Genomic DNA, 27,547 nt, shown 5'->3' on the forward strand with positions numbered 1-27,547 from the left:
CTTACCTAAAATACTAGATCCTATGTGACATGGTTCACGTGATTCGAGCAGGACTCGAGGTTTATTATATCTACCAGTGTAGGCTCTGAAACTCGATCCTGTTACTCTTCACATGGGATAGAGCTCTTGGATTTACTGCATTCTACCTACCGTTTGTGGAACTGGCAGGAATATCAGTCTACACCACCTGGTCAAGGTATATTTGCAGGGTAGCTATGTAGCTGTGAACAGTGGAGTTGGTGATAAAGCTCCAGGGTCTGCCATAAGTAGTCATCTTTGTCCGCTGCCTGCATTGTCATTAGCCTCAATATTCCTATTTGTTGATCACGCTTTTCGCTACGGAGTACACTTTAGATAGTGGATACACAACATCCCTTACGTAATATAGACACCCTTGGCTTGATAAAAAAATATCAGTCAAAAAAAAAAATTAGAAAAATTATAGATTTGTCTTCTTGAATATGGATCTCTTTGGGGCCTTTGAAAATCCAGATCTGGAAAACGTTGTTCCAGAAGAAGTCCCAAAACTTGAAGATCCAAAAGGTATCAAACGATCCAACTCAGAATCCAAGAACGGCTCGGAGAAAAAACCGAAGGTTGAAAAAAAGGAACAAGAGGAAAATGGCGAAAAAGTGGTCCCTATCGTGGCCGACACGTTAGAAATCGAGGCTTCTCGAGAGGTCGATGCCTCCAGTGGGCTGCTCGCATCTACAGACACAGACACCTCGAAAGTCAAGTTACGACACCAGGTGCGACACCAGGTTGCAGTGCCACCAGGATACGACTACGTTCCCATCGGGCAGCACAAACGCAAAACTGAGGCTCGTACATATCCGTTCACGCTTGATCCCTTCCAAGACACATCCATTTCTTGTATAGATCGTCAGGAATCTGTCCTCGTCAGTGCTCACACTTCTGCTGGTAAGACTGTGGTTGCAGAATACGCTATTGCCCAATCGCTGAGAGACAAGCAACGTGTGATATATACGTCTCCAATCAAAGCGTTGAGTAACCAGAAGTACCGTGAGCTACAAGCTGATTTTGGTGATGTTGGACTGATGACTGGAGATGTGACGATCAATCCTGACGCCGGATGTTTGGTGATGACAACTGAAATTTTGAGATCCATGCTTTATAGAGGATCTGAGATTATGAGGGAAGTTGCCTGGGTTATTTTCGATGAGGTTCACTACATGCGTGACAAGAGCAGAGGTGTCGTTTGGGAAGAGACCATCATTCTGCTCCCCGACAATGTCCATCACGTGTTCTTGTCTGCTACCATTCCAAATGCGATGGAGTTTGCCGAATGGATTTGTAAGGTTCATAACCAGCCTTGTCACGTTGTCTACACTGATTTCCGTCCAACTCCATTGCAGCATTACCTTTTCCCTGCTGAAGGGGAGGGAATACATTTGGTCGTCGATGAGAAGGGAACTTTCAGAGAGGAGAACTTCCAGAAGGCCATGGCATCAATCTCGAACAAAATGGGAGACGATCCCGGAGCTATTGAGACCAAGGGCGGCAAGTCCTGGAAAGGAGGTGTCAAGGAAGGAAAGTCTGACATTTACAAGATTGTCAAGATGATTTGGATGAAAAAGTACAACCCTGTCATTGTTTTCTCATTCAGCAAGCGTGACTGTGAGTCTCTTGCCATGAAGATGTCCAAGCTCGACTTCAATACTGATGAGGAGCGCGAGATGCTCACCAAGATCTTCAACAATGCAATCAGTATTTTGTCCGACGACGACAAAGAGCTACCTCAGATAAAGCATATCTTGCCATTATTGCGTCGTGGTATTGGCATCCACCATTCTGGACTGCTCCCAATCTTGAAGGAAATCATTGAGATTTTGTTTCAGGAGGGATTCCTGAAAGTTTTGTTTGCGACGGAGACTTTCTCTATTGGATTGAATATGCCAGCCAAGACTGTGGTGTTCACATCAGTGCGTAAATGGGACGGAAATGGGTTCAGATGGGTTTCTGGAGGAGAGTATATTCAGATGTCTGGACGTGCTGGTCGTCGTGGTTTGGATGACCGTGGTATTGTGATTATGATGATCGACGAGAAAATGGAGCCTCAGGTCGCCAAGGGGATGGTGAAGGGTGTTGCTGATAGACTGGACTCTGCATTTCACTTGGGTTACAACATGATTTTGAACCTGATGCGCGTGGAAGGTATTTCGCCAGAGTTTATGCTGGGCAGCTCCTTTTTCCAATTTCAGAATTCGATTTCCGAGCCAGAGCTGAAGAAACAACTTGCCAATTACGAACAAGAGTTGGACTCGATTGTGATAGACGACATGGAGAATATCAAGGAATATTACGAGCTGCAGAAACAGCTGGACCAATATAACGAAGATGTGCGCAAGATTGTCACTCATCCGGGAAACATTTTGCCTCACCTGAAGGGGGGTCGTTTAGTGGAGGTGAGCATCAATGGAATGGACTATGGTTGGGCGATTGTGGTTGACTTTTCGAAGCGCAACAACAAGCGCAACCAGGCGCAATACAGCGACCATGAGTCATATGTTGTGAACGTGTTTGTGAACACCATGTTTGTGGACTCTCCAGTGAACCTAATCAAGCCTTTCCAGGTGCAACTGGTTGAGGGAATCCGTCCAGCAAAAGAAGGAGAGGAGACGAGGAGCGAGGTGATCCCTATCACGTTGGATTCCATCAAAAAAATAAGCAGCTGCCGCTCCATCTTGCCGCAGGACATGAAGAATAACCAGGCACGCAAGACGCTGCGCAAGGCGTTGAAAGAGATTGTCAAGAGACACCCAGATGGGCTTCCTATTTTAGACCCTGTCGCCAAAATGCATATTAAGGATGAGGAGTTCAAGGTTTTGCTACGGAAAATCGATATTCTGGAAAGCAAACTACACTCCAACCCGCTTGCACAGTCGGCAAGACTCAAGGAGCTGTACGACCAATACTCGCATCGGATGAGTATTGTGGAGAAGATTAACGAGACAAAAACGAAGATCAGTGAAGTGCAGTCCCTCATTCAGATGGACGACTTGAAACACCGCAAGAGAGTGCTTAGACGGCTTGGGTTCACGACTCAGGATGACATTGTTGAGATGAAGGGCCGTGTTGCATGCGAGATCAGCACGGGGGACGAATTGCTGCTGACCGAGTTAATATTCAATGGAACCTTCAATGAGTTGGATCCATCACAGTGTGCAGCCCTATTATCGTGCTTCGTGTTTCAAGAACGCACCAAAGTGACTCCCAGGCTTAAACCCGAGCTTGCTGAGCCTCTCAAGGCGCTGAAGGAGATGGCTTCGAAGATTGCAAAAGTTTGCAGAGAGTGCAAGCTGGAGATTGTTGAGAAGGATTACGTTGAATCGTTTAAGCCAGATTTGATGGAGGTGGTTTATGCTTGGTGTCAGGGCGCCTCGTTCACGCAGATTTGTATCATGACCGACGTTTACGAAGGTTCACTGATCAGAAGTTTCAGGCGTCTGGAAGAGCTGATCAAGCAATTGGTGGACGCTGCCAGAACCATCGGAAACGTTGCCTTGGAGGAAAAGCTGACCAAGTCGGCTGAGCTGATCCACAGGGACATTGTTTCTGCTGCATCGTTGTATTTGTAGATAATTAAATTTAAGCTGCCATATCCATGATATCGACTTGGGCCTCCGTATGGCCCTTCATTCGAGCAAGCTCTTGCTCTATTTTTTCCTTCCACACGTCCACGTTACGGTTGTACAGTTGTTCCAAAATCGCCATTTTCAGCTTCCAGATCTCTGGGTTGTTGATGTTTTTATACTCGTCCAGCAGTCTATTCATGACAGAAGGCCATCGGATCAGCTGAGCCACCGTATGATCGTACAAGGATAGGGCTCTGACAAGCTCCAAGAACGAGCTTGTTGACAGGTTGAGGATCTTGGAAGGCGGGATGTCCAGTTTCGAGAAAATTTCCTGCTTGCTGACCAAGTTTTCAAATATCTGTACTGTGGTTGCAGTGAGAGGGAGAGTCTCGAGAAACTGTGTTTTTGAGGCCAACAATCGCGGATCAATATTTGAAAGAAGAAATACGGAGGGCTCGTCGCTGTGCGATGTTGCGTGGTCTATAATCTTATACTGGCGGTCGAACTCGGCAAACTTGGAGGCATCGAGTCTGCTTAGATTGGCAAGAAAAACCACCGGCTCAAGACTGAACAGCGTCTTGATCTCGGGTACAAACGTATCATCCACGTACAGACGACAGATGTACCCGATTTGCTCGTCCAATTTGTCCAGCAAGTCTATTTTGTCGAACCTAATAGTGTCTAGCAATTTGTTGTAAAATGAAACCACATACGCATTGAGCAGCACGTCGTTGCTTTGAGAAAATTCGCTTTCTGGCATCAGATATAAATCATCGGGAAGGTCCTTCATAACAGGAAGAAGCTCAGAACACAGATCGAAACAGCGCGAAAACACTTGTGGATCGGCCCTGATTTTTCTAAGCAAGTCTAGACACTCTTTGGAAAGCAGACGACGTTGCACGAGCTCGCCCTTCGCCAGTACCACCAGGCTTCTTTCAATTGCACCGACCGTTCCTATGGTAGTTGCTGGGTCTGCCAGCAGGTTCAGCATGATCGAAATGAATGGCGTGTTGGCCACCAAATCTGGGGGAGTCGCCCTTGCCACGATATCGATGATGAGTATTTTTAGATTTTCGTTGTGGCCCTGTAGACCCGAAATGAGCATCTCAAGCGAGAATTCCTGTACAATTGTGTCGAAGTGGTAGTGATTGATGACTTCATTGAACAAGTCGATAGCATGATTTTTCCAGTCGGCACTTGTATTGTTCGAGCTGACTATCCGTATCACCTGTGATCCAAAGGCCCGAAGGATCTCTGTGGACTCATAGTAGCTCGCGTCTTTCAGCTTCAATTTGGCTTGTTCAAACAGCTTGTGATCCACAGGCTCAGACTCTGCAGTGTCCAAATGTTGGAGGATCTGCTCGATGGCTGACATGGGGTAAAGTATGTGTATAGAGAATTAATTTTTATTGTTATTAATTATTTATGATCCCAGAGGAAGTTATATTACAAGATCCTCAATTCAAAGAATCGCGGCTGGAATCCTTGTATTCGAACTTTAACCATCTGAAGGAGAACCCAGAGGGACTTGAAGCGAACGTGACAGCGTGGAAGACGCTCCTGCTGGATGCGAAAAATAAATGTCCAGATCAGTTTAGAGATAAAGTTGCCTTTGACTCTGATAGTTTGGTGGACCAGTTTTCGCTACCCTCAAAAGGCCTGGTGCCCAAAGGTTTAAACAAGGTCATAGACCAACTAGTACAGGAGAGAGTACTAGTGCCGTACTCGCAGTATCAGCAGGACAAAGGTTTGCTAGGACGTGTGGTGGGGTGGGTATTTGGCCCGCGCTACCAGAGCGGCAATGACGATTCAGGACAGCTCAGGAAAGGCGAGCATTTTGTGATAAGCTCGGAGCTCTCCAGATGGAGTCGCGAGTTAGGGTCGTATTTGAGCAACAACTCTCCACTGGTGAAAGACCATCTGCTTGATCTGGCATCCAAGGATTTGGGTCTCTCGCGATTTGATATTGAGTGTTGTCTAATTTGTCTTGAGAGGGAACGAAAGGTGGCAGTAGAAGGCCCCGTCGTGCGCTTTTTGGACGAGACACAGCAAGAAGTGCAGCTCTCTCCCGAGCAAGTGGAATCGATTGCAACTCTGAAATATTCTATTTACAAAATGACCAAGTACAATGACGAGACAGAGAAGAAAGTCCATGAATTGGAGGCACGTGTGCGCGAATACGTGAAGAAGAATCAAATGATCAGGGCCAAATCTGAGCTCAAAATCCAGAAAGCTTTGTCGGCAAAGCTGCAAAAATCCACTCAGGGACTCGAGAATTTGGTCCTGCTGTTGTACAAAATCGAGGAGAACAATAACAACATGCTGGTGGTGAAGACTCTAGAGTCCAACTCGAAAATCCTAAAGAGTATGAACGAACAGGTTGGAGACATCGCCTCGGTCGTGCAAGAGGTTCGCGAGGAGTGGGGCAAAATGGACGAACTGAGCGAGCATCTTGGCGCCATTGCTGCGGACGACAGTTCGATCGACGAAGAGCTGGAGCTGCTCGAGAAAGAGGAGAGAGAGAAGTCAGAAAAGGAAGAAGAGAAGTCAGCAGAAACGGAGCCACACAAGGCGCACGAAGAGCCGGCAGCTGCGGATGGCGCCGAAGCCGAGTCGGAGCTTCTGGAGCGGTTCAACAAACTGAAGCTGCCTTCCAAAGCCACAGAGGAGAAAGAGCTGGAGAATCCATTACCTGCATGATCTATAAAATGACGACTCCGTTGAGGGGCAAGATGTATTGTCGAAGCTTGATGCCTGCCTCCTGGAATACCTTGGAGCTCAGCTCATCCATGGAATAGCTCTGGGAATAAACCACTTCTTCAATGCCGCTCTGAACAATTTTTATAGAGCATGTGAGACATGGACAGGTATTGCAGTACAGTACAGCGCTTTTTCCTATTCTGTCTCTACCTGCCTCCAAGATGGCATTCTCTTCCGCGTGCAGACACAAACATGTCGACAAGCTGACTCCACATGAATCTCCCGCATTACATCTTGGACAGCCCCCCTGATTGCAGTTCTTGACGTTACGTGGAGTGCCGTTGTAACCTGTTGCCAGAATCCTGCTATCTCTGACTAGCACACAGCCGACTCTGCGTTTCATGCAATTAGATCTCAGCGCAGCTAGATCTGCCAGTCTCATGAAATATGCGTCCCAGGAGGGTCTGAGCCGTTCCTGGTTCAGAAGATTCAGACTCCGAAGTCTATCGTGGAACTCCTCAACCGTGTGCCCATCATTGATGATGCGTATTTCCGACTGGTCAAGGATCCGCAACATCTCGCCATTGTTACCAAATTTATATTCGTCTGATCGCAGTGCAAATTGTTCCAAGGTGATGTTCGCGTCCGTTTTTCGAAGTCTTTTGAATCGGTTGGTTAGTGACGCGTCTATAGCCACATGGAGAAAAAAGGGCCGTTTTAAGAGCGCTTGGAGAAACTCGTTGTTTGTAATGCATGTGAGGACAAATTTACCGTACCAGTTCTTCGTCACAAAGTCTATCAATTCTGATTCCTTGTCGAATCTTTTGAATATTTGAAGATGGGTTTCAGCCGGCGTTCCGTCCACCGTAATATACTTAAACCCATATTCATTAACAAGAAATGCCGCCACTTCTGATTTGCCCGAATATAATGTGCCTGTGATGCCAATTAACATTAGCTTTTTTCATGTAGCGCAGTGAATAATTTTCCCCAGGAAGTCCCGCTAAAGCACTTTACGTAATCCGAGAACGAGGATAAGGTTCTCGATAGCCAAATGAAGAACAACAAGCGCGCGCACTTTGAGCACATTATGCTGTGTCATTATCTTATTTGCATAGGGCTTGCTAGAAGCTCCAAACGATAGACACAAATTTTGGTAACGGAAGAACTCGGAGCAGCCGGCATCCAGCTTTTCTGGATTAAGAGTTGTTTTCTTCTATTTATTTTATTTATTTATGCTAGACGATTTGGTTTTGTCCCGCTGTCAGGGCGCCTCCGGCAATTTAATTAGCTGGTCGACAGACGGGTACATTTCACTGCCCTTCCGCAAAGAGCTCTTTATTTTACGGCCCAAAAGCTCAGAAGATATCTCTGAAATATCGGATGTTTTCAGTTTGACAAGATTAGGGGGTTCGATATCTGAACTGCCAAATGCCCTTGATGAGGTTGTTTGCACGGATGAGGAGATATGTGTGGGTCAATTGCAAGATTCAGCAACCACCAGCGTGGTAGAAGCACGCTGGTCCGCCTCAGGGGTGGGAGAAAATAAGCAGTGTGTATTGAGTCTTGTCACAGATACCGGGAACGCGTTCATATTAGAGCAGGATGGATTGAACAACTGGGAAGTGCGCCACAACGTGATAGACGCTTTGAAAAAGGATGAAAAAATTGATTTGCAGCGCATTGTTAAGTACTCACAACTGAGACGGCTTCGAGTGAAGTCAATTGGCTGGTTTCACCATCTGCATAGTTCGTTACTTAAGGCGCCAGTGTGGCCACTGGAAGTCTCGTCCACTTTTGTTTTATGTACGGAGCACAACAGCGCATGGCTTTACCGTATGGGCGCTTCCCTCTCGCGGTTGCTTGAGATACAGCTGCCAGCTACCAAAGTACGAAAATGTGAGGTTTCCGACTGGACGAGAAACGGAGACTCGTTCGAGGCGTTTGTGGTTTTCGAACTGGTCACAAACGAGCTGCTAGCGCAGAAGATAGAGTACAACAAGGAATTTGTCGCAAAAGAACAGTTCAGCATCCGTCCTCCATCTCCAATCCTTGTTTCGCAGTTCGCTCTCTCCACATTCGATGGCCGTTCCTACTGTACCATAACGTCAGATATTTTGCAATGTGTTCAGCTTTCCACAGGCAAGACGCTCTCGCACCCGCTTTCTTCTGTCGTGTCGATATCTTCAATTATCCAGAAAGAGAATTTCCTAGTTCTCTCAAACGGCCATAAAGATTTGATTTTCGGGACTGTGGATTGGAACACCAACAAAATTATCTTATATGAGCACGATTACCGCCGCTCTATTCAATATGACCACCCGCTTGCCGCCAAATTGAACGAGCTCAATAAAGTTCGGCCGTTTCGTATTATGGCACTGTCTTACAACCCCACCAAAGACTTTATTGCTCTGATCCACGCGCAGCGGTCGCAAAACGCAATAGACTCTAGAAACATTTCGCTCAAGGAAGACTATTCTTTGGCAATCGTTCCTGTGAGCAAGCCTGCCACTCTACAGCTCTCTAGTATCAACTACAGTCCGCCGTACATTGAGCAACTGTGCGACTTGTGGCCTCATGATAACCTCAAGAGCCTCAAAATCGAGACCCCGTCAGCACCAAAGCTACCCTCCGATCTGAAGCTCGCGCTGTCTGAGCTGTACCTATCCGAACAGATACAGGGCTTGCGACTGGCAAATCTCCTGCAAGCGCATTCTTTCGACCCGGTTCTACTAAGGATTCTTGCTCGTGCCGTCGTCAACCATGTCTCTGCACACCACCCGCAGCTGGACGATTGCGACACGCTTCTGTACAATAACTATCTACAATTTCTTGGTCAGCCTCCCCTGACATCGAAGAAGACCGTTACCCTCAGCATCCCAGGACTCAATGCGACCGAGACGTTCGCGCTGGATGCACCATTTGACCCCGACGCCATAACCTCAGAGCAGAGCCATACCTGGCTACGCTGCTCAGCTACGTTGCTTCCGCTGTTCACGACAAAACTGCTGGTGTGCGAAACTTCTGGAAAACGGGTCATCTCACCAGCATCTCCTCATTTGGGGCCGCTGACCAAACAGGTTCTGGAAGGACTACAGATTTGCTTTTTCAGTGGGGGGAGATGGATAAGAAGGTGAAAAATCTCTGAAAAAAATTATAGAACATTATAGATCTTAATTAGTTCGATGCCCTCGCCCGTGTTCTTTTCGCACCCGCCTCCGGGGTTTTCGATTCTCTCCATCCTGCGAGGTATCCAGTTGTCGTTGATTGGCTCCTACCGGGCACTTCTGAACCCAAACTTGCTGAACACCAAGTACTACTCAAAAGCTCTTAACATAATAAAATGGTCAATAATACTCCATGTGATAATGAATATCCCGCTGATTGCAGCTACTATCTTCCTCCGATTTCTGGAACTTTTCCTGCTCTCGCACGAGACTGTGGCTTCAGTGCTGGACAAGCTCAAGTTTTTCCAGATGCATCTTCTCAACATCAACCCGTTCCTAATCATGTCGTTCAGATTCTTCACTAACGACTTGGACGATGTGTATTTTGAGTCCCTGCGGTTTGCAGACAGAGTGTACGCTCAAAAACATCCAGACAAACCGAAAACGTACGCAGCCAACTTGGAACATTGCGAAAAGTATATGAAGACAGTTGCTCCCGACCCCAGACCGCAAACGCCCTCGTATCTGTTGCAGCAGATCAACTCGCTGAAACCAGAATTCTTCGACAGTACCTGGCTGCCCAAGATGACAAACTTCAACGGGTTCGCTGAATTCGCCGTGTCCTACATCTACAACACTGGGCTATCTATAGTATTTTTCTTCCTAGCCAAGACGCCCTACGTTGGCGCTCTTGTGTTCCCGGTGGCCACATTTAAGAACCTCAACAGGTCCATAGGAACGTTCTACGCACTCTTGATAGTGTTTATTACGTTTCTTCTACCGGAAACATACTCTCTGTTCCTGCTGAACACCATCTTCGGCTCGAAACAGCTCATGATGCTTCTGCTGAGACCCTATTTCAAGTGCTTGCCCCTCAATTCTCAGCAGCGCGAGCTGTGGTACCTCTCGAGAATAGGATGTCTTTATGGGTTCAGTCTTATGTTCTATCTGTTGCTGAGACTGCCTATCATCGGCCTGCTGGTTTACGGCGTGGCAGAGGCAGCCACAGGCCATCTCACCACCAAAATCAGCGATCCGCCTCCAAAGGTCACAGGCCCTCTTCTACAGCAATGGGCACAGGAACAGTGCTTGTGGAACAAAGAGTACTATGACGAGATCAACGATATCATGGGCGATATCGAACCCACCATTCCTGGAACATTCAAAGAACGCACCGAATGATAGACTATGACACATTTTCTTCCTGACGTAGACGTCTCACCACCTCTGGACTGTTGGTGTTGGCGAAGCTCGAGACCTGGTAGCCTTTTCCACCAAAGATGCTCAGCAACAGCGGCAGCAGCACCAGGGAGTGTAGCGATGCTAGCACGATCAGGCTGAACCACATGCGGAAATAGTAGATCTGGAATATTTTGGACCGTGTGAAGCCTAGGACAACAATCCCGATCAGTTTCGTCAGCGTGATTCCGCTCAGAGTCGACCCCCCAATAAAGATCAAAGCGTTGTACGCTCTCGAGAAAGGGTCTGACTTGGCATCGTCCTCGGTAAAATTGAACGCCTTGACCAGGTGGATGGAGAACTCCACGGACAGGCCCAGACAGATCAGAATATTGACGAGCGAAACGGCGTTCAACGAGATGCCACCTAGAGTCATTGCTCCGCCAATGTTGACAAGGATTGAGACAATGTTCACCACAAGAATTGTCGAGTTTCGGAACGAGCCAAGGAGGAACGAACTGGTCACGTAGACGAGAATCAGCGCCGAGAGAAGTAGTCTGAACGTCAGTGAGACGATCGTCTCATACTGCGTAAAGAAAATGTAGAACGGCGAGTATGCAAAGATGTCTAGATCCATGCGGGCTTTAATTTCCTTGACGATGCGTAGGGACTGGTGATATGCGCTGATAAAGTCATCTTGCGACCTCAGCGGCACGTGCGACGTGCGGAAGGCGGACCGCACAATCGCGCCATTTTTGTCCTGCAAAATTGAGCTGGAATATGGAGCTTTTCCTCCGAGGGGACACGGGTCAGAAGGCGACTCAATCCACTGATTGAAGAATTTTATAAAGGTTTCGTTCTCAGGAAACCCTTCCATCTTGAAACTCCACTCTTTGTCCTCGTAGCACACCGCACATTGTCTGGAGGGTATGTTCGGGGTACAAAACTCAGACTTGTTCGATTTCTTCAACCGACAGCAGTCTGTGAGATCAGGGTTGAGCCAGAGCAGAAAGTCATCTATCCAGCTAGTAACAGGGTCGCTAACGGTGCTCAGCTCCCCGCGTTTGTACTCCTGTTCCATCACGTTCACCAAAGAGTACTCGTCGCAAGTGGTGAATCTTCCGCAAAGCTTTTGCTGATTTTCCAGCTTTGTGACGTCCAGCGAGGACACAACCATGTATATTGGAGGCCCCACTTCAAGATAATTGTAGACAGCGTTGAAATAGTCAATCAGATAGGAGTCGGACGGGATGGCTATGCGCTGATCGAATCCTAGCTCAATTCCTGGCAGTAGCGACAGAGACACGCCGAGCAGCAGGGCGAAAAAGGCCAGACACCATTTAACCACCCTGCGGTCAAACAACAACGGAGCATAGTAGTTGCGCACAAACTTGTTGAAGATGTTGTCGTTCGAGTATTCGAGCAGCTGCGATAGGCCCTCCTGGTTGTCCGGAGTGTCCTCAGGCAGCGAGACCGGATGGTAATTGCCGTCCAGCTTGATGAACGGCAGACAATCTAGACGCAAGTCTTCAACGCGTTGCTGGTCGAGTGAGAGCACAGAAACGAACGCAGTAAGCTGCAGCGCCGAGTTGAGCACGACAGCGAGAGCGCAGTACAGCGCAAAGTTCTTCACGGCAGGCATCCCGACGGAACTGGCAAGAAGGAAGCAGATGAACTGGCACGAGGTGCTGAGGACGATGCTGGGCCCGATTTTGGCCATTGTCTTGGATATGCGCACATGGATGTCGTCGTTGTTGTAGTTGAGATGGTTGCAGTTGTGGAGCTCGTTGGCAATGAGGAAGATATTGTCGACGCCAATGGCCAGCACAAGGAACGGAATGACCTCTGCAATGATGAGCGTCGATTTGAGGCCGAACAAACTCCAGAATCCCGCCGATGCGACCACCGAAAGCAGTACAATAAAGATACCCACGAGACCAAGGCCAAAACGAGTGCGGATCAGAAATGCAAGCGGCGAGCCAGACTCAACTTTCATCTGGTGCTTCTGGCCGCCGCTGCCCAGAGCGATCGACGCGTATGCAAACATCACCAGATACGAGATGACGACAATGCGGATGTCACTGTTGGTGGACTTGTTGAGTTCCTTTTCAAGAGAGAGCTCGGTACTGAAGCTGATTTCAAGTCCATGATCACGTGCCTCGACCTGCAACTCGGTCAGAAACTTTTCAAGCACGGCTTCCCATGCCAAGGAGTTCCTGATTTGAGGATCGTGCGGATCGTTGTTGTTGTTGAGCAGCAGCGTGACCACCAGCGCCTTGGCGGACAACACCGAGTCGCTGAAGCCACCAAACACAAGCTGCGGCTTGAGTGGCTGGCCGAACGACGGTAGACAGTTGACAGGCGAGTTTGCGCAGTCCTGGATCTTGCTCTGCCACGAGCTCTCGGGCAGCTGGCCGATGTCGCCGTAGAAGTACTGTGTGAAGGACTCCAGCGCGCACGTCTCGCCCAGGGGCTTGAAACACAGGTCGTCGTACGCGACAGTCGTGTTATCGACCTGGACTGTCAAAGCAGCGATTTCCTGCTCTTTTGCAAACCACCATTCGATGGCTCGGTAGTCCTGGAGCACAGAGTCGCCGGTACGATTGGCAAGAATGATTTGCTGTGTCCTGTAAAATGGACCGAAACTCTCGTCGAACACCTTGCGCTCGAGGTACGAGGCAGAGGTCGGGCTGACCCAGAGGTTGACCGGGTCAGTCTCGAGCTGGATCATGAACACAAACAGCGAGAGCAGCACGGATGCGCCAAGCGACAGGCCAATCACAACCCACGGGCTTTGCGAGCACTTGAGGCCCAGCTTGGCAAACCATTTCTCCAACACATTGTTGATAATGTACGAGTCCTTGGCCACGTAGTGGTCGAAGTTGTCGAACTGGTCGTCGGAACCCTCGAGCAGTTCGGTTTCAGAGCCCGCAAACGCCGGAGACTCGAGCTGGTCGAGCAACAGCGACTGCGAGCGCGACCGCGCCACGGCCACAGCGTAGAGCCCGATGTACAAGGCGAGACCGAGCGAGTACACCAAAACGACCGAGAACGAGAAGCACGGGAGCACACCGACTCGACAGGACTCTTGTCGTTTGAGCTCGGGCAGCGCGGGACACGAGCCGGGACAGTCTGCACAGGCGCATCTGTAGTTTTCGTCTTCGTCGTCGCAAGCATGGAACGGCAGCGCCAGCGGCACCAGCTCGGACTCGTTCTGGGTGTGAAAGTTGATCTGGAACGGCGAACCGCCCAGCATCGGCTTCTCATCTCCCAAGAACTTAAGAAATTGCGAGTAGTTCTTGGCACCTCCTCCTATAAGGTCCATGGCGTATCCGTTAGTGGCACTGAATTTGATGTTTTTGCACGAGTCGTAAAACTGGGCAGCCATTGCTGCGTCCATCTGCACATCAACCTCGGCCACGACTGGTGAGCCCGACAGCGAGGTGCCGGTCCTCGTCACGTTGACAAATGTGGACTGGTTTGCGGAACACGTGAAGTGGCAAAACAGCTGGAAGAAGTTGTCTTTGCAGGCGGGACACGAGCTGATCAGTGGCTCTGCCTTGTGAAGCTGTGTCTGGAGATCATTGAGTTGGGTGCCGTCACAACAGGCATACTGCTCATGTTCCCAAGTGTCGCCGCAAACAGACACCAGCAACGAGCGGTCCTGTGCGCTCAGTAGCGGCGCTGCCGAGTTGTTCGGGGCTGGAAGGTTGCCGCCAAAGAGCGACTTCTTGCCTCCGGAGCCGTACATCGCACACACTCCTGGGGAGTGCACGGCCTGCGCGACGGCGAGAAGAAGGAATATAAAGAGCATTAAAAAACAATTTCGGCTACATCTGCGATTTAGAGCTCTAGGACCAGTCCAATAATTTCGTTGCCCAGCATCTTGCTGAGTGTCCTAAGGGTGTGCGTGGTCAGACCTATATATAATCTGGTCCAGACCCTGTCATGAATTTTGATCTTTTTTCATGACGTATTCGGGTGTGAGGATACCCCACAAATGGCCCGGATGGCAGTGCCAGCGCCATTGTGTGATAGATACAGGAAGCGGGACGTGACCCTCTCTGCACACGTATAAAGGACGCTTGACTGCAGTCTTGAAGCATAGCGCTGCTGGTCTTTCATATATCTGTGTATCACATGCTGATTGTCAAATATAAATACCCCACGAGAAGTTTTTCCTCACCAATGTTGAAGACTCAGTGGATGACTGTGAGACACAAGTCCGGAACCGCAAAAGGCTCACTATTCAAGTACCAGGACCAGCTGCCGTCGCTGCCGGTGCCGCCTCTCAGCAAGACCCTCGAGCGGTACAAAAAGTCGATCCAGCCGTACTATGTGCGTGGAGCAAGCGACCCTGAATATCTGCGGTACTGCTCTGTGATCGACGATTTTGCAAAGACACAAGGCCCGAAGCTCCAGCAAAAACTCGAGCAGTTTGCTGCCGACAAGCGCAACTGGCTCTCGCATTGGTGGGACGACTATGCGTATCTTACCTACAGGGACCCTGTGTCGCCGTTTGTGTCGTACTTTTTCCACCACAAAGAGATCAATTCCAAAATTGGCAAGGACCAGGTCACCAAGGCAGCGTGTTTGGCATCGAAGACGCTTGATTTCATGGAGGCCATTGAGAAAGAGACGCTGGAGCCCGAGCTGATTAAGAACAACCCGTTCTGTATGGAGAGCTTCAAGTGGATGTTTAACAACTGCAGGGTGCCCGAGCCAGACAGAGACGCAAATCCGCGCTTCAGTCCGGAGAAGAACAGATACATGATAGTTATTGCAAACAACAGGTTTTACAAACTGCTCCACCATGTGGACGGAGAGCGCGTTGGGCTGGCGGATCTTGCTGCCAACATCCAGGCCATCAGGACACATTCAGACACGCTGCCGCCGGTGAAAAATGCGGTCGGCGCGCTCACGTCCACAGATCGCGATGTGTGGGCCACAAACTATGCAGAGCTTGTGAAGAGCCCGGTCAACAAGCAGTCGTTGCACGCAATTCAGGCGTCGTCGTTTGTGCTCTGTCTCGACGACGACTATCCAACGACGATCGAGCAGCAGTCCCGCAACGCGTGGCACGGCAACGGAACCAACAGATGGTTCGACAAGCCGGTGCAATTCTTTGTTTCTCGAAACGGTACATCAGGGTTCCTTGGCGAGCACTCCAAGATGGACGGCACTCCGACTTTGCGGATGAACGACTGGCTCGTGCGCGAGCTGGAAACGATGCAGCCTCCGGAGGACACCCACAGTACGCCTCTTTTCCGGGAACTCCAATTCGACGTTTCGGCAAAAACCCAGACCGCTATCGAGGAGGCCAAAGCATCTTTTGACAAGACTGTCAGCGCATTGGACCTGCGTGTGTGGCAGTTCCACGGGCTAGGAAAATCGCATATCAAGCTGTTCAAGGCATCACCCGACGCTTTCATCCAGATGCTCATTCAGCTGGCCTATTACAAGTACACGGGCACTGTGAGACCTACGTATGAGTCTGCGTCCACGAGAAAGTATTTCGCAGGCCGCACAGAAACGTGCCGGTCGGTTTCGAACGAGTCGTTACAGTTTGTGAGAAAATGGGAGGACGTTTCGGCCACTAAAGAACAGAAAATCGCAGCTTTCCGCGACGCCGTTTCTGCGCACGTCGAGTACATCACTGCTGCCTCTGACGGCCGCGGAGTCGACAGACATTTGTTTGGTCTCTCGCAACTGTGTGAGGAGGAGAAACACGACTTCTTCAAAGATCCTATCTTTGCGTACTCGTCGTATTGGTTCTTGTCAACATCCCAGCTCAGTTCAGAACAGTTCAACGGGTACGGCTGGGCGCCAGTCGTGCCTGAGGGTCTTGGCCTTGCCTACATGGTCAACAACGATTGGCTGCATGTGAACGTGACAGTGTTCAAGAACAACCAGCTAGGGCTGGAAGCCGACAAAATGGTATATTACCTTGGTTTGGCAGCCCGCGAGCTCAAAGAGGCCCTCACGAGCGAGACCATAAAGGCCAAGCTCTAGAATCAGGTTCCTAGTATTTCATAAATGAAAACATAGTCGCTTGCTTTTCCCTGCCAGCCCCTGTTTCCGCTCGAGCTCACCATGAATCGACACGTAGGGTCCACGTAGAGATCGCTCAAGATGCCGCCATTGTGTCCGGGAACAATCATAAACGGTATTTTCTTTCTCTTTTTCGACGGCTCATCCGACTGCGCGCTGTTGGAGAGCCGCAGGTCGTAAAGTCGTATATTGTCCTGACAGCCGCAGAGCAGGTAATTATCGTTCGGTAGCGTCTTGACCACGCTGATAGGGCCCGATGCAAGAGGGAACTTGATCTGCTGCTTGACCTCGCTCGTTCGCCGGATATCGTATTCCTCCACCACAGCGTTGCGTCGGCCCACGTAGATCGAGTTGCCCTCGTTCGACCACACAGCAGACATGCACCACGGCGTGGATCCTGGCAGTATGCTGATGGTCGACACGTCGTTCGACGCCGTCGGCAGCCGCGAGTCCCACACATTGACGGTCCCGTTGACCGCCGACGAGAGGAACACGTGATCCGACCGCTGGATTGCGGCAGCTTTACCCGTCTGGGCAGCATCGTCCTGGATCTTCTTAATGTCCTGTTTAATCGAGCCGCGTTCTTCCTGCTGCTTCTTGACGTCCTCCTCGTCGTCTCCAAACAGCGAGTCCATGTCGTCATCTGCCTGGTTTACCGGCAGGTCCACTCCGCCAACAGGTCTATATTCTATGTGCGAGATCTGTCCTTTGGACTTGTTGAATAGATTGATGGTCTTGCCCGTGTTGAGATCCCATTCGAGGATTTTCATGTCCCAAGATCCGCTCAAAAAACGCTTTTCGTCGTTGTTGAGCTGCAAACACGAGACGGTGTCGCTGTGCGAGTGCTCGGACTTGCCGTGCTTGAAATAGTACTGGATTGCACCCTCGTTGAAGCGCACGCTCTGGAGGGTAATCCCACCGCTTTTCAGGCCGCTCAGCAGCCAATGCGAGTCCGACTGCACCGCCAGCGAGTACACGGGAGACATGCGAGGCTCGAAGGTGGTGATCGTTGTGTTAGTAGGTTTTTTGGTCTTGGCCTTGGAGTTTTTCAGCTGCTCCGAAGCCAGTTCTGTCAGCAATTCCTCCTTGTAATACGGCTGCTCGTTCTCCCAGTACGAGCAGAGCATTCCCCCGTAGGAAATGGAATCCACCAGTTGGTGCTTCTGCGCAGAAGTGAGCGGTGACTTTCCTTCGACGGACCCAAATAGGTCGAATTTCCGAATGAATCCGTCTTCTCCGCCTGTGAAAAGCCACCGCGGGCCCTTGGTAAGCGCAATTGAGTACACAGGTGACGAATACGGAATTGCAACGATGGGGTAAATCTCTAGCACGTTCAGGTTGCGAGCACGTTCGATCAACGACTGTCGCACGCTGACAGTTGATTTCTCCTCTGGTTGATTTTCTGCTGGCTTTTCTGTCACGTTATCGTCTACTTCAGCAGCGGGCTGTTCCTGCGAAGGCTCCTGCTCGTCGACGTCCATTTCTGCTTCGTCCTCGTCACCTTCGCCGTCGTCTTCCTCGTCCTCGTCCTCATCACCTTCCTCGTCATCGTCCTGATCGCCTTCCTCCTGATCATCGGGCACAGACGGCTCGTCGACTTCTTCTTCTTCGTCGTCCTCTTCCTCGTTCAGGTCGATATCCTCGTCGAATATGTCGTTAGAGTTCATTTGACAAATTAAGTCGAAATTATTTTTTTTTGTCGTAATGTCCATCTACACAGAGAATCTCTGCTACACCTTCCCATCCAACAAAGTCGGCCTCTACGACATCAACCTCGACATCAAGCCCGGATCGCGTGTTTTGCTTGTCGGTCCGAATGGGGCAGGAAAGTCGACTTTGCTTCGTGTCCTAGCTGGCCAAAAACTTATCAAGCAGGGCAGACTACTACTCAACGGTACAGACCCGTTCAAGCTGGCTTCTACCGGCAATTCGGGCATCATCACGTATCTTGGTACTGAGTGGGCATCCAATGATATCACCAAGCGAGACATCCCGGTCACAGTGCTCATCGACTCTGTCGGAGGAACCAACTACAAAGAACGCAGAGATCTGCTGATAAATATGCTGGACATCGATATCACCTGGAGAATGAACCAATGCTCGGACGGAGAGCGTCGCAGAGTTCAGCTGTGTATGGGACTGCTGAAGCCGTGGGATCTGCTGCTTCTCGATGAGGTGACCGTGGATCTGGACGTTTTGGTGCGGTCGCGGTTGCTGGCATTTCTGCGCCAGGAAACAGAGCACCGGAATGCCACCATCGTGTACGCCACACATATTTTCGACGGGTTGGGCGACTGGTCGAGCGAAATCATTCATTTCCGTGGCGGGTGCGTTGTTGCCAGGCATTCGATGGAGAGAGTGAAATACAAGGACAACGAAGACACGGTGCGGGAGACGGAGCTTGCCGTGGAGGTGCCAAAATCAAAATCAATATATCCTCTGGCACTGAACTGGCTAGAGCAGGACCTCCATCTACGTGGCGAGCGCACAGAGGATAAGACCCGACCAAAGTATGAGGATTTGTCACAGCTGGCAAATAACCAGTACTACGACGATAAGGAGAGAGTCACCAGCTACTTTAAAACCACGAGGAAGATTTAGCTGATGTGCACGACCACGATAAAAAAAAAATTTAGAGCTTCGTTAATTATTCGTTATGGTAGATTTTGCTTCTGACAAGACGCGGGGCCGAGCCGAACAGGGACTAAATGCTCTGCTCGCAAAACACCTTCCAGGAGCTGATACTCGTGAAAAGAAGCGCGGAGGCGCAGCGGCTATCGCTCAAGTGAGGAAAAATATGGACTATTGGGATGCAAATCGGCACGTTGCCGCTCGTGAGCGCTCGAAATTGGACAAGAAACGGAACGCAGCCATACGAAAGGCCAAGGAAACAGAACGCCGAGTTGAAAAGCTGGCCAGATTGCAGACTGGCGACATAGAAGAGGTCAATAACGCCATTGCAGAGAACGTGCGAAGAGTCAAGTCGTGGGAGCACAGCGACGCAAAGGAACTGCGGCAGCTGGAACTTAAAATTATTAGGTTGCGCAACAAGGAGATTTCGCGTCGCAAAAAGGTCAGACAGAGCAAGGTCAAGAAAGACCAGTTCCAAGCCAAGGTCAAGAAAGGGCTTATTTCTGTGCCAGGACTCACTCCTGGACTTGCTCCTGTGGGAGAGAGTGATTCGAGCGATGATGAGGTGGATCTGGACGGGGATGACGTCCAGCTGAAGGACGATTACGACGAATATAACTAAAAGTAATATTTCACTATGTACAGCACTAAAGATGTTATTTTTCATTGGATTTGTCAACGGGGATTCCACCGTTCTCAAAAGGCGCCTCTTTGCGTGCCTCGTCCAGCATCGGCTTGATCCCCTGTTTCTGGAGGTGGATATCTATGCATTCTTTGTAATCGGCCCAGAGGTCCTCGCATTCGTTATAAACACTCTTGCCTTTGAGGAACTTTTCTGTATACCAGTAGTTGAAACAGGCGTCGTATTTCTGCTTCAGGTCTGTACACTCTGGAGCAAACGAGGTTGACATCAGATTACCCATGGTCACAAAATGTTCGAAAAACGCACTAGATGAAAATCGACTCGGCGACGGCGACGCTGCACCGACTGGAAAATAGATTTCAAAATAATTACCACGCGTACGCGTACTATGTCTCGGAGATCGTTTTATTTCTCCTCTTCTTCATCCACGCGATCACAGGAGCTGGAGCAGCTCAGCAAGATTGAGCAGGAAATCACGCTGACCTTGCAAGAAATTGACAAAAACTTGAGCGTTTCGAATAGCATCATTAACGAGAGCGTGATACCGCGATTAGTAAAGTTCCGTCACAGCAGCAGCAAGATCTGGAGTAACGTGGAGTTCTGGAAGACCTTTTTTGAGAATAGCGCGAATGTCGAAATCACCACGGAGGAGGCCGACAAGACGGGCGTGCCCCAGGAACAGGAGCCTGCGATGGAGCCAACTCTCGCGGCGACAAATAACTCCCAGTTCAACGAGATCAATCAGCGATACAAAGAGCACATTGACAACGAGGCGAACGAGACGTCAACGACGGCCACAGACACGGTTTCTCTGTGGAAAGAAGGTGCTCGCAAGCGGTTGGCAAGCTCCACGCCAAATAGAAAACCAGGACTCGACAACGACTCAAGCAGCTTGATGCCGGCTGTCCAACTGCGGTCGGACGACGTGGAGCGCGAGCAGGCCGAAAAACAATCGCATGTGCCTGACGAGCTGACGACCAGTAATATTTTTGACGCCTCGACGGTGCAGCTGCCGGAAACACAATGGAAACTGACCAAGAGCCCGAAAAAGAAGACGCCGAGCCCAGTGCGGAAAAAGCAAAAATCAATAGCTACACAGTACGATTCGTCGCCTATCGAAGAGCCCCCCGTGCTCAAATCGGCTGCCTACTTGTCGCCAGTGCGAAAAGGCTCGCGAAGCCCGCAGAAGGAGAACGACGACGAGCAACGGTTCCCCAAGTCTCCAAAGTACGGAGCTGGCGGTACTCTGTTGCGCAACACAAGGGGTACCGAGATCGCTCTCAATTTTGCCCGGTCGGAGCTGGCCTCGACGACGGCGGACTTTTCGTACCAGACAGCGCCGCTGCCCGGCATTCCAGGTGCAACCAACGACTATGGACTCAGTTCGTCGATCTTGAACCCGGAGTCCACGACGATGGATGAAGCGCCCCAACTACAGTCGCAGCTGCCCGAAAAAACGCCCGAGATTGCGTCGTCCCCGGTCAAAGATCCCGAGAACCCATTTATCGAGTAGTGTATATTAGCCGAATAAAACGCACAGGTCGCATTTTTTCAACAATTTCTCCATTCTTGTTTCCCAGCTGAAATTTTCAAATCGGCTAATAATCATGATCTCGTGCCCGCACGCTCCAGGATTGTGAATTATAAGTTGCTATAAAGAGTGAGAACACGGTACCGGTCTTTAGAAAAGCTCTTTCCAAGGCTGCCCTGTCTCGGTGTTGCTGATTGCAGTCTACTAGTATACATCGCTTAGTCGAATGCCTGGTTTCAAAAAACGCGGAAATACAAAAAATGCGTCTAGTTGGTTAGGAATGCCGAACGTGGCATTTCACGTTGTGGTGATGGTGGCGGTCACTCTTCTGTACGTTGAGTACTCGCAAAACAAACAGATCCTGGCGGATGCTGCGAGAACGATCTCCGCTCCGTTTGCGTTAGAGTCCGACCCCAACGACAGATTCCATCCATTCAATCTCGAGTCGCTTATTGCCGTGATAGCCCTAAATCTGGCATTTTTATTCCTTTTATGTTGATGCGCGTTAATATTATGATCAATGACACTTGACGTGGTGCAAGGAGGTACTTTAATTGATACATTTTAGGTGACAGGATCACAGTAAAAATTTGTTGCAGCTAAATGACTGCAGACTACAAAACCGTCATCAGACAGAAGCATGCTTCTAACCTAGACAAGATCCCAGCTGAGTGGCGCCTCAAGTACATTCCTTCCCCTGAGGAACAGCAAGAGGTGGAGCCATACATAGAGCCATTCCTATCTTCCAAGGAGCTGTGGATTACCAATGTCTCTGCGCTTGAGCTCCTGAAAAACATCAAGTCCGGGCAGCTTTCATCTTTGGAGGTCTGCGAGGCATTTTGCCATCGCTCTGCCCTTGTTCACCAGCTCACAGATTGTTTGATCGAGATCTTCTACGACAGAGCCCTGCAACGTGCTAGGGAGCTGGATGCATATTTCCAGGAAACCGGCAAGCTTGTGGGTCCTCTGCACGGAATTCCCATTTCGTTAAAAGACCAGTATAATCTGAAAGGCATTACCACCTCCCTTGGATACGTGGCTCCGCACATATCCAAGGAATTAGAGTGCGTCGTCTCGCAGAAAACCCCAGACGAAGAGTCGCTTCTTGCCCGCATTTTGTACGACGCGGGCGCCGTTTTCTATGTCAAGACGACCGTTCCCATGGCGATGTTTGGCAGCGAGACATCCTCGAATCTGGGAATCACCAAGAATCCGTTTGACAGACGCAAGTGTCCTGGTGGCTCCAGCGGAGGAGAAGCAGCTTTGTTGGCTGGGAAAGGTTCCGTGATTGGCATGGGAACCGACATTGGAGGATCTATTCGTGGCCCTTCTGCGCAATGCGGCCTCTTTGGACTAAGACCATGCTCGAATCGGTTCCCTTACCTGGGAACTTCTAATTCATATCCAAACCAGTCCATTGTCCCGTCCGTGGCAGGGCCAATGTGTCGGTACTTGGAGGACATGGAGTACGTTTCTAAAGTCGTGTTTGTTGCTCGGCCATGGTTCCAGGATGCGAGAGTGCCTCCTATTCCGTGGAGAAGTGTAGATCTCGACACCATAAATGTTGGCTTCATGCACTGGGACAAAATTGTTATGCCGCATCCACCAATTCTGCGTGCTCTGAAACACGCCGAGGCGTCGTTGCAGAAGAACGGTGTTGACTGTCTTGACGTCGAGCCTCCGCTCAACCACGCCGAGATGGCTACCTTTTTGACCGACATCTACACCTGCGATGATTTCGCAGAAATCAAAAGATTTGCTGCTCTTGGGGGCGAGCCGTTACCGGAACTGCTCGTCAGAATGTTCCAGCTGAATGGTAAGGTCTCCGACTTGGAAGACATCTTCAAGAAAGTCGGCCAAAAATATCAGTATCAGCAAACGTACGACAAATTTTGGAACGACACCGCCAAGCACACCAAAAACGGCAAACCAGTGGATTGCATCATTATGCCGGGCTGGGCCTGCACCTCGTGGAAAATTGGAGAGAACTACAAGATCGCCAACATCTACACCAGATTCCTCAATGTCTTGGACTACTCTGTGATCACGCTCCCTGTTTCTCACGTGAGAGACACAGACGAGCCGTTCGAGAGGACCGATTTTGCAGGGGATATGGACAGACTGTGCTGGGAGTATTACGACAAGGAGTTCTACCGCGGCATGCCAATCGTGCTGCAGCTCGTTTGTCGCAGATATGAAGAAGAGAAGTGTATTGCACTGGCAAAAAAGCTGCTGCCAATAATTAGAGATTAATAGATATTGTTTCTATACAATGTTCAAATTCCCATAGCAGTCGAAATCTTTACAAAACAACTAACACGAGGCTATATATGCTATCCAATAGCAGTTTAGTTCATCATTTCGTTAATCCTGTCCTCTTCTTGAGGATAGCCTCCTCTGTACCGTACTCTCTGTCGTCCTTGTCACCTTCCAGCTCGGACCGGATCTTGTCCGTGTTCTGAGTCTGCTTGGCCCAATATTTTTTGTCCTTTTTAGTCTGCTTGCTGAACAGCTCTCTGTCTGGCTTTCTGTAAGATCCGCCCAGCCTGTCCCAAAGAGTGGTGAACTGGCCGTAATTGTAGTTGAAGTACATGTGGTGGATGGTGTGGCACGCAGCTCCATTCACAACCGGATCTTCCGACATGTATTCGCCGTCGTGGATCATGACGGTCCAGAAATTCACAAATGTAAATAGCAAGAGGTATGAAATCTTGTGGAGAGGGAACAAGAACGGATACCAGTGGTATGGCAGCGACTGCGCATAGCCGTCAACCGGATGGAACGCGTGGGATGCGAACGGCGTGCAAACAATCCATTTGTGGTGAGGCTTGTGCAACACTTTGTACACGGACGGCCAGTGCAACCATCTGTGGATGAAATAGATGCCGCAGTCAGTAAACATGATGAAGGTTGGAATCTGGTACACGAGGGCCCACCATCCCCCGGTGGACTCGTTAACATCATAATATAATTTAGAGTGGCCGTGGAGCTCGAGCAAAAACCAAGGAATCGTGAGGATCACCATGACCGGAATGGCACTGGTGGCCTGTTTGATCTCCAAAGACATCTGGTTCTTCAGATATCTTGGGTGGTTGAAATTGGTCTTGTCGTACACAAAGTGGTACGACAAAGCTGCGACGCTGAAATAGAGCAGCCAACCAAAAATGGTCATGATGAAAAACAAGGAAATCGACTGCCTGATGATGTTGGATCTTCCCAGCAGAGACAAGTGGGCATAAGGGCTCTCATCAAAGAAGTGATACTTGTTATTGACGCCATAAATCTCCTTGTTGAAGCTGAAGATCTGTGGCAAGTTTGCGGCCTCGGAGTAGGCAATAGCGGCCTGGGTTCCGTTGTTAATGAATTCTGCCAGGTTGTCAATAGCCTTGGGTTTCTGCGGCATGTAGCGTGCCAATGAGCTTGGCAGCAAAGTGGCGAACACCTTGTCGAACACAAATGTGTCGCAAATCTCTAGCACAATATCCATCTGGATGTAGCGGACGAACCTATGGTAACTCAAATGAGAGAATCAAACACGACGATAAGCTTTCAAATCAAAGAGGATCAGAAACGAGATATTCTAAGCGAGTCCCGACAAGTGGGTTTATATATATGATGCGATCCGAAAAGCTAAATAGTACGATTTATTTTTTCGTTTATTTTTTATATCCTGTCGATCGTTTAACTCGTTTAATTGTTTTTCTCAAAATACGAATGTCCCTGGCAAATAGCCCCATGTTGGAAAAATCCTCGTTGACAAAATTATTCCCAGTGTCTGGATGTACGCGACGATGACGGAGTTGGTGGCAGGTGTGTAGTTGATGAGCAGGTAGTTGTACACAAGCGAGACAGCGTAGTTCTTTGCAATGTAGAGTGCCACCTTTGTTTCCAGCTCCGGGTTCGCATATATCTCGGATAAAACCGCCGGGAGATCAGTGATAGATCTAATCGTGGAGAACACCGCCATTGATTGCTTGAACAGCAGCAACTCGAGCAGGACAGACGAGTCGAGGTACGTGAACAGCTCGCAAGAGGCCAGCTCGAGCGCCTTGAGCCCTGTGGCCGCGAATGCCCACAAGCTCAGCTGTTTCGACGGGACGAAAAGAAGCCAGATTATAAGAAGCACAATTGTGTGCAGTAGTGTCCTGGCAGAAGGCTGAGTTTTCCCTCCAACAAGATTGTTAAGTAGAGGAAGACTAAAGGGCGCCCCTTGGAGATGGCATATTTTAGAGGCGTTCTGTAGTAGCGACACGACAGCAATGCTGGAGAAAGGCAGAGTAAAGGAATGGTTGATTAGCGTAACATAGGTTATTGCGGAAAGTACGATTCCTGAGAGCTGGTTGCACACCAGGTAGGATATCATTTCCTGTTCAACTTATTTACCCCGTCTGGTGTTTATATATTTAAAAATGTCGCAAATTTGGTTGAGCACTAAGGTATAAAAAGGTTGAGTTTTTTTCTGATCTCTTAATCATGTTGCGACTAGCCTTGAAACCACGCTTCTTGGGCGAGATTCCGCGATACCAACGTTTGGCGGTTTCGATCCGCCACAAGAGCACCTCTGAGCCCAACTCTGCCTATAGAGTCAACGATAATTCTCATCATCCGGAGGATTCTGCGGATGCTAATGCAACTATCCTGACCGAGGCAATTGATTTCCACAAACGTATTATGGACAGCAAGGACCGTGCGACCTGGTGGGAACTATTGAAAAAGCAAAAGGAGCGGGCTCAAGAGGGCAAGGATATCGATTCCTTCACCTTAGAAGACGTCAAAACCACAGAGGTGTTTGAGAGAACAAGAGCCGATGGGTTTTCGTACCTTCTGCTACCATTCAAACAGGATCCTTTCCTCATGGACAACTACGTCAATGTTGCAGGAAGGTTGAGGTTTGGAAACTTGTTTCAGGACTGCGACTCGCTGGCAGGCCGAGTTGCTGCCAGGCATTGCAAGCCGGCCGAGCCTATGAACGTGACAGCGTCGATTGACAGAATCTACGTCACGAGGAGAATCGACGAAATTCACAAGTACAACTTCGTCATTGTCGGATACGTAACCTACACGGGACGGTCTTCCATGGAGATTTGCATTAAAGGTTTCTCATTCGAGCACGACATCCCCTCGGAAATCGCCCCAGATTTTGTCGAGCAATACAAGAACGACTGCTTCCTTTCTGCTAACTTTACATTCGTTGCCAGAAACCCGGCTACACACAAGTCTCATGCTGTCAACAAACTGCTTCCTGCCACAGAGAAAGAGTGGGTCGACTTCAAGCGTGCAGAGAGCAGAATCGCTGCCAAGAAACTACGTGCTAAACTGGAGTCGCTTGAAAACGTGCCCCCAACAGAGCAAGAATCCAAAATGATCCATAATTTATACACGTCCTCGAAAAAGTTTGCCCAACAGGGCAAGCCAAGCAACATCGTGTTCATGAAGGATACACGGCTTTCTTCCTCGCAGATCCAGCAACCGCAGTACAGAAACCGTCACGGTGTGATTTTCGGAGGCTACTTGCTCAGACAGACTTTTGAGCTTGCTTACTGTGCTGCCGGTGCTTTCTCCAAGTCCAATGCACGGTTCATATCTTTGGACAACACCACCTTCAAAGTTCCCGTCCCCGTTGGCTCTGTGTTGTACATGGATGCCGAGGTCTGCTACACGGAGCACATACACGAGAAAGACGAGTCTTCCGAGTCGGCCAAGCGGATGAGACAGGTTTTGAAGGATTACGACACCAGTGCCAACGAATTGAGTTCGGATGAGCAGGAGTACTTTTTTGTGCCGGGAACGTTGATTCAGGTCAAGGTGGAGACCAAGATCCGGAATTTGGGTGACTCCAAGATGACCGAGAGCGGCACCTTTGTCTACTCGTTCTATGTTCCTCGTGATGGTAACGGGGAGTTTGACGACCCTGGCTACTGCTCGGTGATTCCAGAAACCTATGGCGAGATGATGGACTATGTGGAAGGCCGTCGTCGTACATATGACACTGCAGCATATGCCCAGCAGCTGAAGCTTTCCAGAGGAAACTAGCAATATTTATATATTT

General features: G+C 49.5%; 17 protein-coding genes across 17 annotated transcripts; 11 read left to right on the top strand and 6 right to left on the bottom strand.

Annotated features, from left to right (window-relative positions):
• Nucleotides 1–461: 461 nt before the first annotated feature.
• On the top strand, nucleotides 462–3,599 carry KL928_002631 (uncharacterized protein; the record flags this gene model as incomplete). The annotated part of the gene is made up of 1 exon (XM_043203129.1): nucleotides 462–3,599. The coding sequence occupies one exon, from the start codon at nucleotides 462–464 to the stop codon at nucleotides 3,597–3,599; it is 3,138 nt and encodes a 1,045-aa protein (XP_043059785.1).
• A 10-nt stretch (nucleotides 3,600–3,609) lies between these two features.
• Nucleotides 3,610–4,971, bottom strand: KL928_002632 (uncharacterized protein; the record flags this gene model as incomplete). The annotated part of the gene is made up of 1 exon (XM_043203130.1): nucleotides 3,610–4,971. The coding sequence occupies one exon, from the start codon at nucleotides 4,969–4,971 to the stop codon at nucleotides 3,610–3,612; it is 1,362 nt and encodes a 453-aa protein (XP_043059786.1).
• Nucleotides 4,972–5,021: 50 nt separating this feature from the next.
• KL928_002633 (uncharacterized protein) lies at nucleotides 5,022–6,296 on the top strand (the record flags this gene model as incomplete). The annotated part of the gene is made up of 1 exon (XM_043203131.1): nucleotides 5,022–6,296. The coding sequence occupies one exon, from the start codon at nucleotides 5,022–5,024 to the stop codon at nucleotides 6,294–6,296; it is 1,275 nt and encodes a 424-aa protein (XP_043059787.1).
• Nucleotide 6,297: 1 nt separating this feature from the next.
• Nucleotides 6,298–7,251, bottom strand: KL928_002634 (uncharacterized protein; the record flags this gene model as incomplete). The annotated part of the gene is made up of 1 exon (XM_043203132.1): nucleotides 6,298–7,251. One exon carries the CDS (start codon nucleotides 7,249–7,251, stop codon nucleotides 6,298–6,300), a length of 954 nt encoding a protein of 317 aa, XP_043059788.1.
• A 280-nt stretch (nucleotides 7,252–7,531) lies between these two features.
• KL928_002635 (uncharacterized protein) lies at nucleotides 7,532–9,433 on the top strand (the record flags this gene model as incomplete). The annotated part of the gene is made up of 1 exon (XM_043203133.1): nucleotides 7,532–9,433. One exon carries the CDS (start codon nucleotides 7,532–7,534, stop codon nucleotides 9,431–9,433), a length of 1,902 nt encoding a protein of 633 aa, XP_043059789.1.
• A 48-nt stretch (nucleotides 9,434–9,481) lies between these two features.
• KL928_002636 (uncharacterized protein) lies at nucleotides 9,482–10,645 on the top strand (the record flags this gene model as incomplete). The annotated part of the gene is made up of 1 exon (XM_043203134.1): nucleotides 9,482–10,645. The coding sequence occupies one exon, from the start codon at nucleotides 9,482–9,484 to the stop codon at nucleotides 10,643–10,645; it is 1,164 nt and encodes a 387-aa protein (XP_043059790.1).
• Nucleotides 10,646–10,649: 4 nt separating this feature from the next.
• KL928_002637 (uncharacterized protein) lies at nucleotides 10,650–14,393 on the bottom strand (the record flags this gene model as incomplete). Its single annotated transcript, XM_043203135.1, has 1 exon — nucleotides 10,650–14,393. One exon carries the CDS (start codon nucleotides 14,391–14,393, stop codon nucleotides 10,650–10,652), a length of 3,744 nt encoding a protein of 1,247 aa, XP_043059791.1.
• Nucleotides 14,394–14,830: 437 nt separating this feature from the next.
• On the top strand, nucleotides 14,831–16,654 carry KL928_002638 (uncharacterized protein; the record flags this gene model as incomplete). The annotated part of the gene is made up of 1 exon (XM_043203136.1): nucleotides 14,831–16,654. One exon carries the CDS (start codon nucleotides 14,831–14,833, stop codon nucleotides 16,652–16,654), a length of 1,824 nt encoding a protein of 607 aa, XP_043059792.1.
• A 2-nt stretch (nucleotides 16,655–16,656) lies between these two features.
• On the bottom strand, nucleotides 16,657–18,360 carry KL928_002639 (uncharacterized protein; the record flags this gene model as incomplete). Its single annotated transcript, XM_043203137.1, has 1 exon — nucleotides 16,657–18,360. The coding sequence occupies one exon, from the start codon at nucleotides 18,358–18,360 to the stop codon at nucleotides 16,657–16,659; it is 1,704 nt and encodes a 567-aa protein (XP_043059793.1).
• Nucleotides 18,361–18,397: 37 nt separating this feature from the next.
• Nucleotides 18,398–19,294, top strand: KL928_002640 (uncharacterized protein; the record flags this gene model as incomplete). The annotated part of the gene is made up of 1 exon (XM_043203139.1): nucleotides 18,398–19,294. The coding sequence occupies one exon, from the start codon at nucleotides 18,398–18,400 to the stop codon at nucleotides 19,292–19,294; it is 897 nt and encodes a 298-aa protein (XP_043059794.1).
• Nucleotides 19,295–19,349: 55 nt separating this feature from the next.
• KL928_002641 (uncharacterized protein) lies at nucleotides 19,350–19,946 on the top strand (the record flags this gene model as incomplete). The annotated part of the gene is made up of 1 exon (XM_043203140.1): nucleotides 19,350–19,946. The coding sequence occupies one exon, from the start codon at nucleotides 19,350–19,352 to the stop codon at nucleotides 19,944–19,946; it is 597 nt and encodes a 198-aa protein (XP_043059795.1).
• A 34-nt stretch (nucleotides 19,947–19,980) lies between these two features.
• On the bottom strand, nucleotides 19,981–20,247 carry KL928_002642 (uncharacterized protein; the record flags this gene model as incomplete). Its single annotated transcript, XM_043203141.1, has 1 exon — nucleotides 19,981–20,247. One exon carries the CDS (start codon nucleotides 20,245–20,247, stop codon nucleotides 19,981–19,983), a length of 267 nt encoding a protein of 88 aa, XP_043059796.1.
• Nucleotides 20,248–20,355: 108 nt separating this feature from the next.
• Nucleotides 20,356–21,480, top strand: KL928_002643 (uncharacterized protein; the record flags this gene model as incomplete). The annotated part of the gene is made up of 1 exon (XM_043203142.1): nucleotides 20,356–21,480. One exon carries the CDS (start codon nucleotides 20,356–20,358, stop codon nucleotides 21,478–21,480), a length of 1,125 nt encoding a protein of 374 aa, XP_043059797.1.
• A 621-nt stretch (nucleotides 21,481–22,101) lies between these two features.
• On the top strand, nucleotides 22,102–23,751 carry KL928_002644 (uncharacterized protein; the record flags this gene model as incomplete). The annotated part of the gene is made up of 1 exon (XM_043203143.1): nucleotides 22,102–23,751. The coding sequence occupies one exon, from the start codon at nucleotides 22,102–22,104 to the stop codon at nucleotides 23,749–23,751; it is 1,650 nt and encodes a 549-aa protein (XP_043059798.1).
• Nucleotides 23,752–23,854: 103 nt separating this feature from the next.
• KL928_002645 (uncharacterized protein) lies at nucleotides 23,855–24,985 on the bottom strand (the record flags this gene model as incomplete). The annotated part of the gene is made up of 1 exon (XM_043203144.1): nucleotides 23,855–24,985. The coding sequence occupies one exon, from the start codon at nucleotides 24,983–24,985 to the stop codon at nucleotides 23,855–23,857; it is 1,131 nt and encodes a 376-aa protein (XP_043059799.1).
• Nucleotides 24,986–25,212: 227 nt separating this feature from the next.
• On the top strand, nucleotides 25,213–25,658 carry KL928_002646 (uncharacterized protein; the record flags this gene model as incomplete). Its single annotated transcript, XM_043203145.1, has 2 exons — nucleotides 25,213–25,279; nucleotides 25,435–25,658. The coding sequence occupies 2 exons, from the start codon at nucleotides 25,213–25,215 to the stop codon at nucleotides 25,656–25,658; spliced, it is 291 nt and encodes a 96-aa protein (XP_043059800.1).
• Nucleotides 25,659–25,971: 313 nt separating this feature from the next.
• Nucleotides 25,972–27,531, top strand: KL928_002647 (uncharacterized protein; the record flags this gene model as incomplete). Its single annotated transcript, XM_043203146.1, has 1 exon — nucleotides 25,972–27,531. The coding sequence occupies one exon, from the start codon at nucleotides 25,972–25,974 to the stop codon at nucleotides 27,529–27,531; it is 1,560 nt and encodes a 519-aa protein (XP_043059801.1).
• Nucleotides 27,532–27,547: the final 16 nt, after the last annotated feature.

The sequence above is a fragment of the Ogataea angusta genome (assembly GCF_019207475.1).
Source record: "Ogataea angusta isolate 61-244 chromosome Unknown 61-244_NODE_5_length_850226_cov_91.758892, whole genome shotgun sequence".
NCBI classification, from domain to species: domain Eukaryota; kingdom Fungi; phylum Ascomycota; class Pichiomycetes; order Pichiales; family Pichiaceae; genus Ogataea; species Ogataea angusta.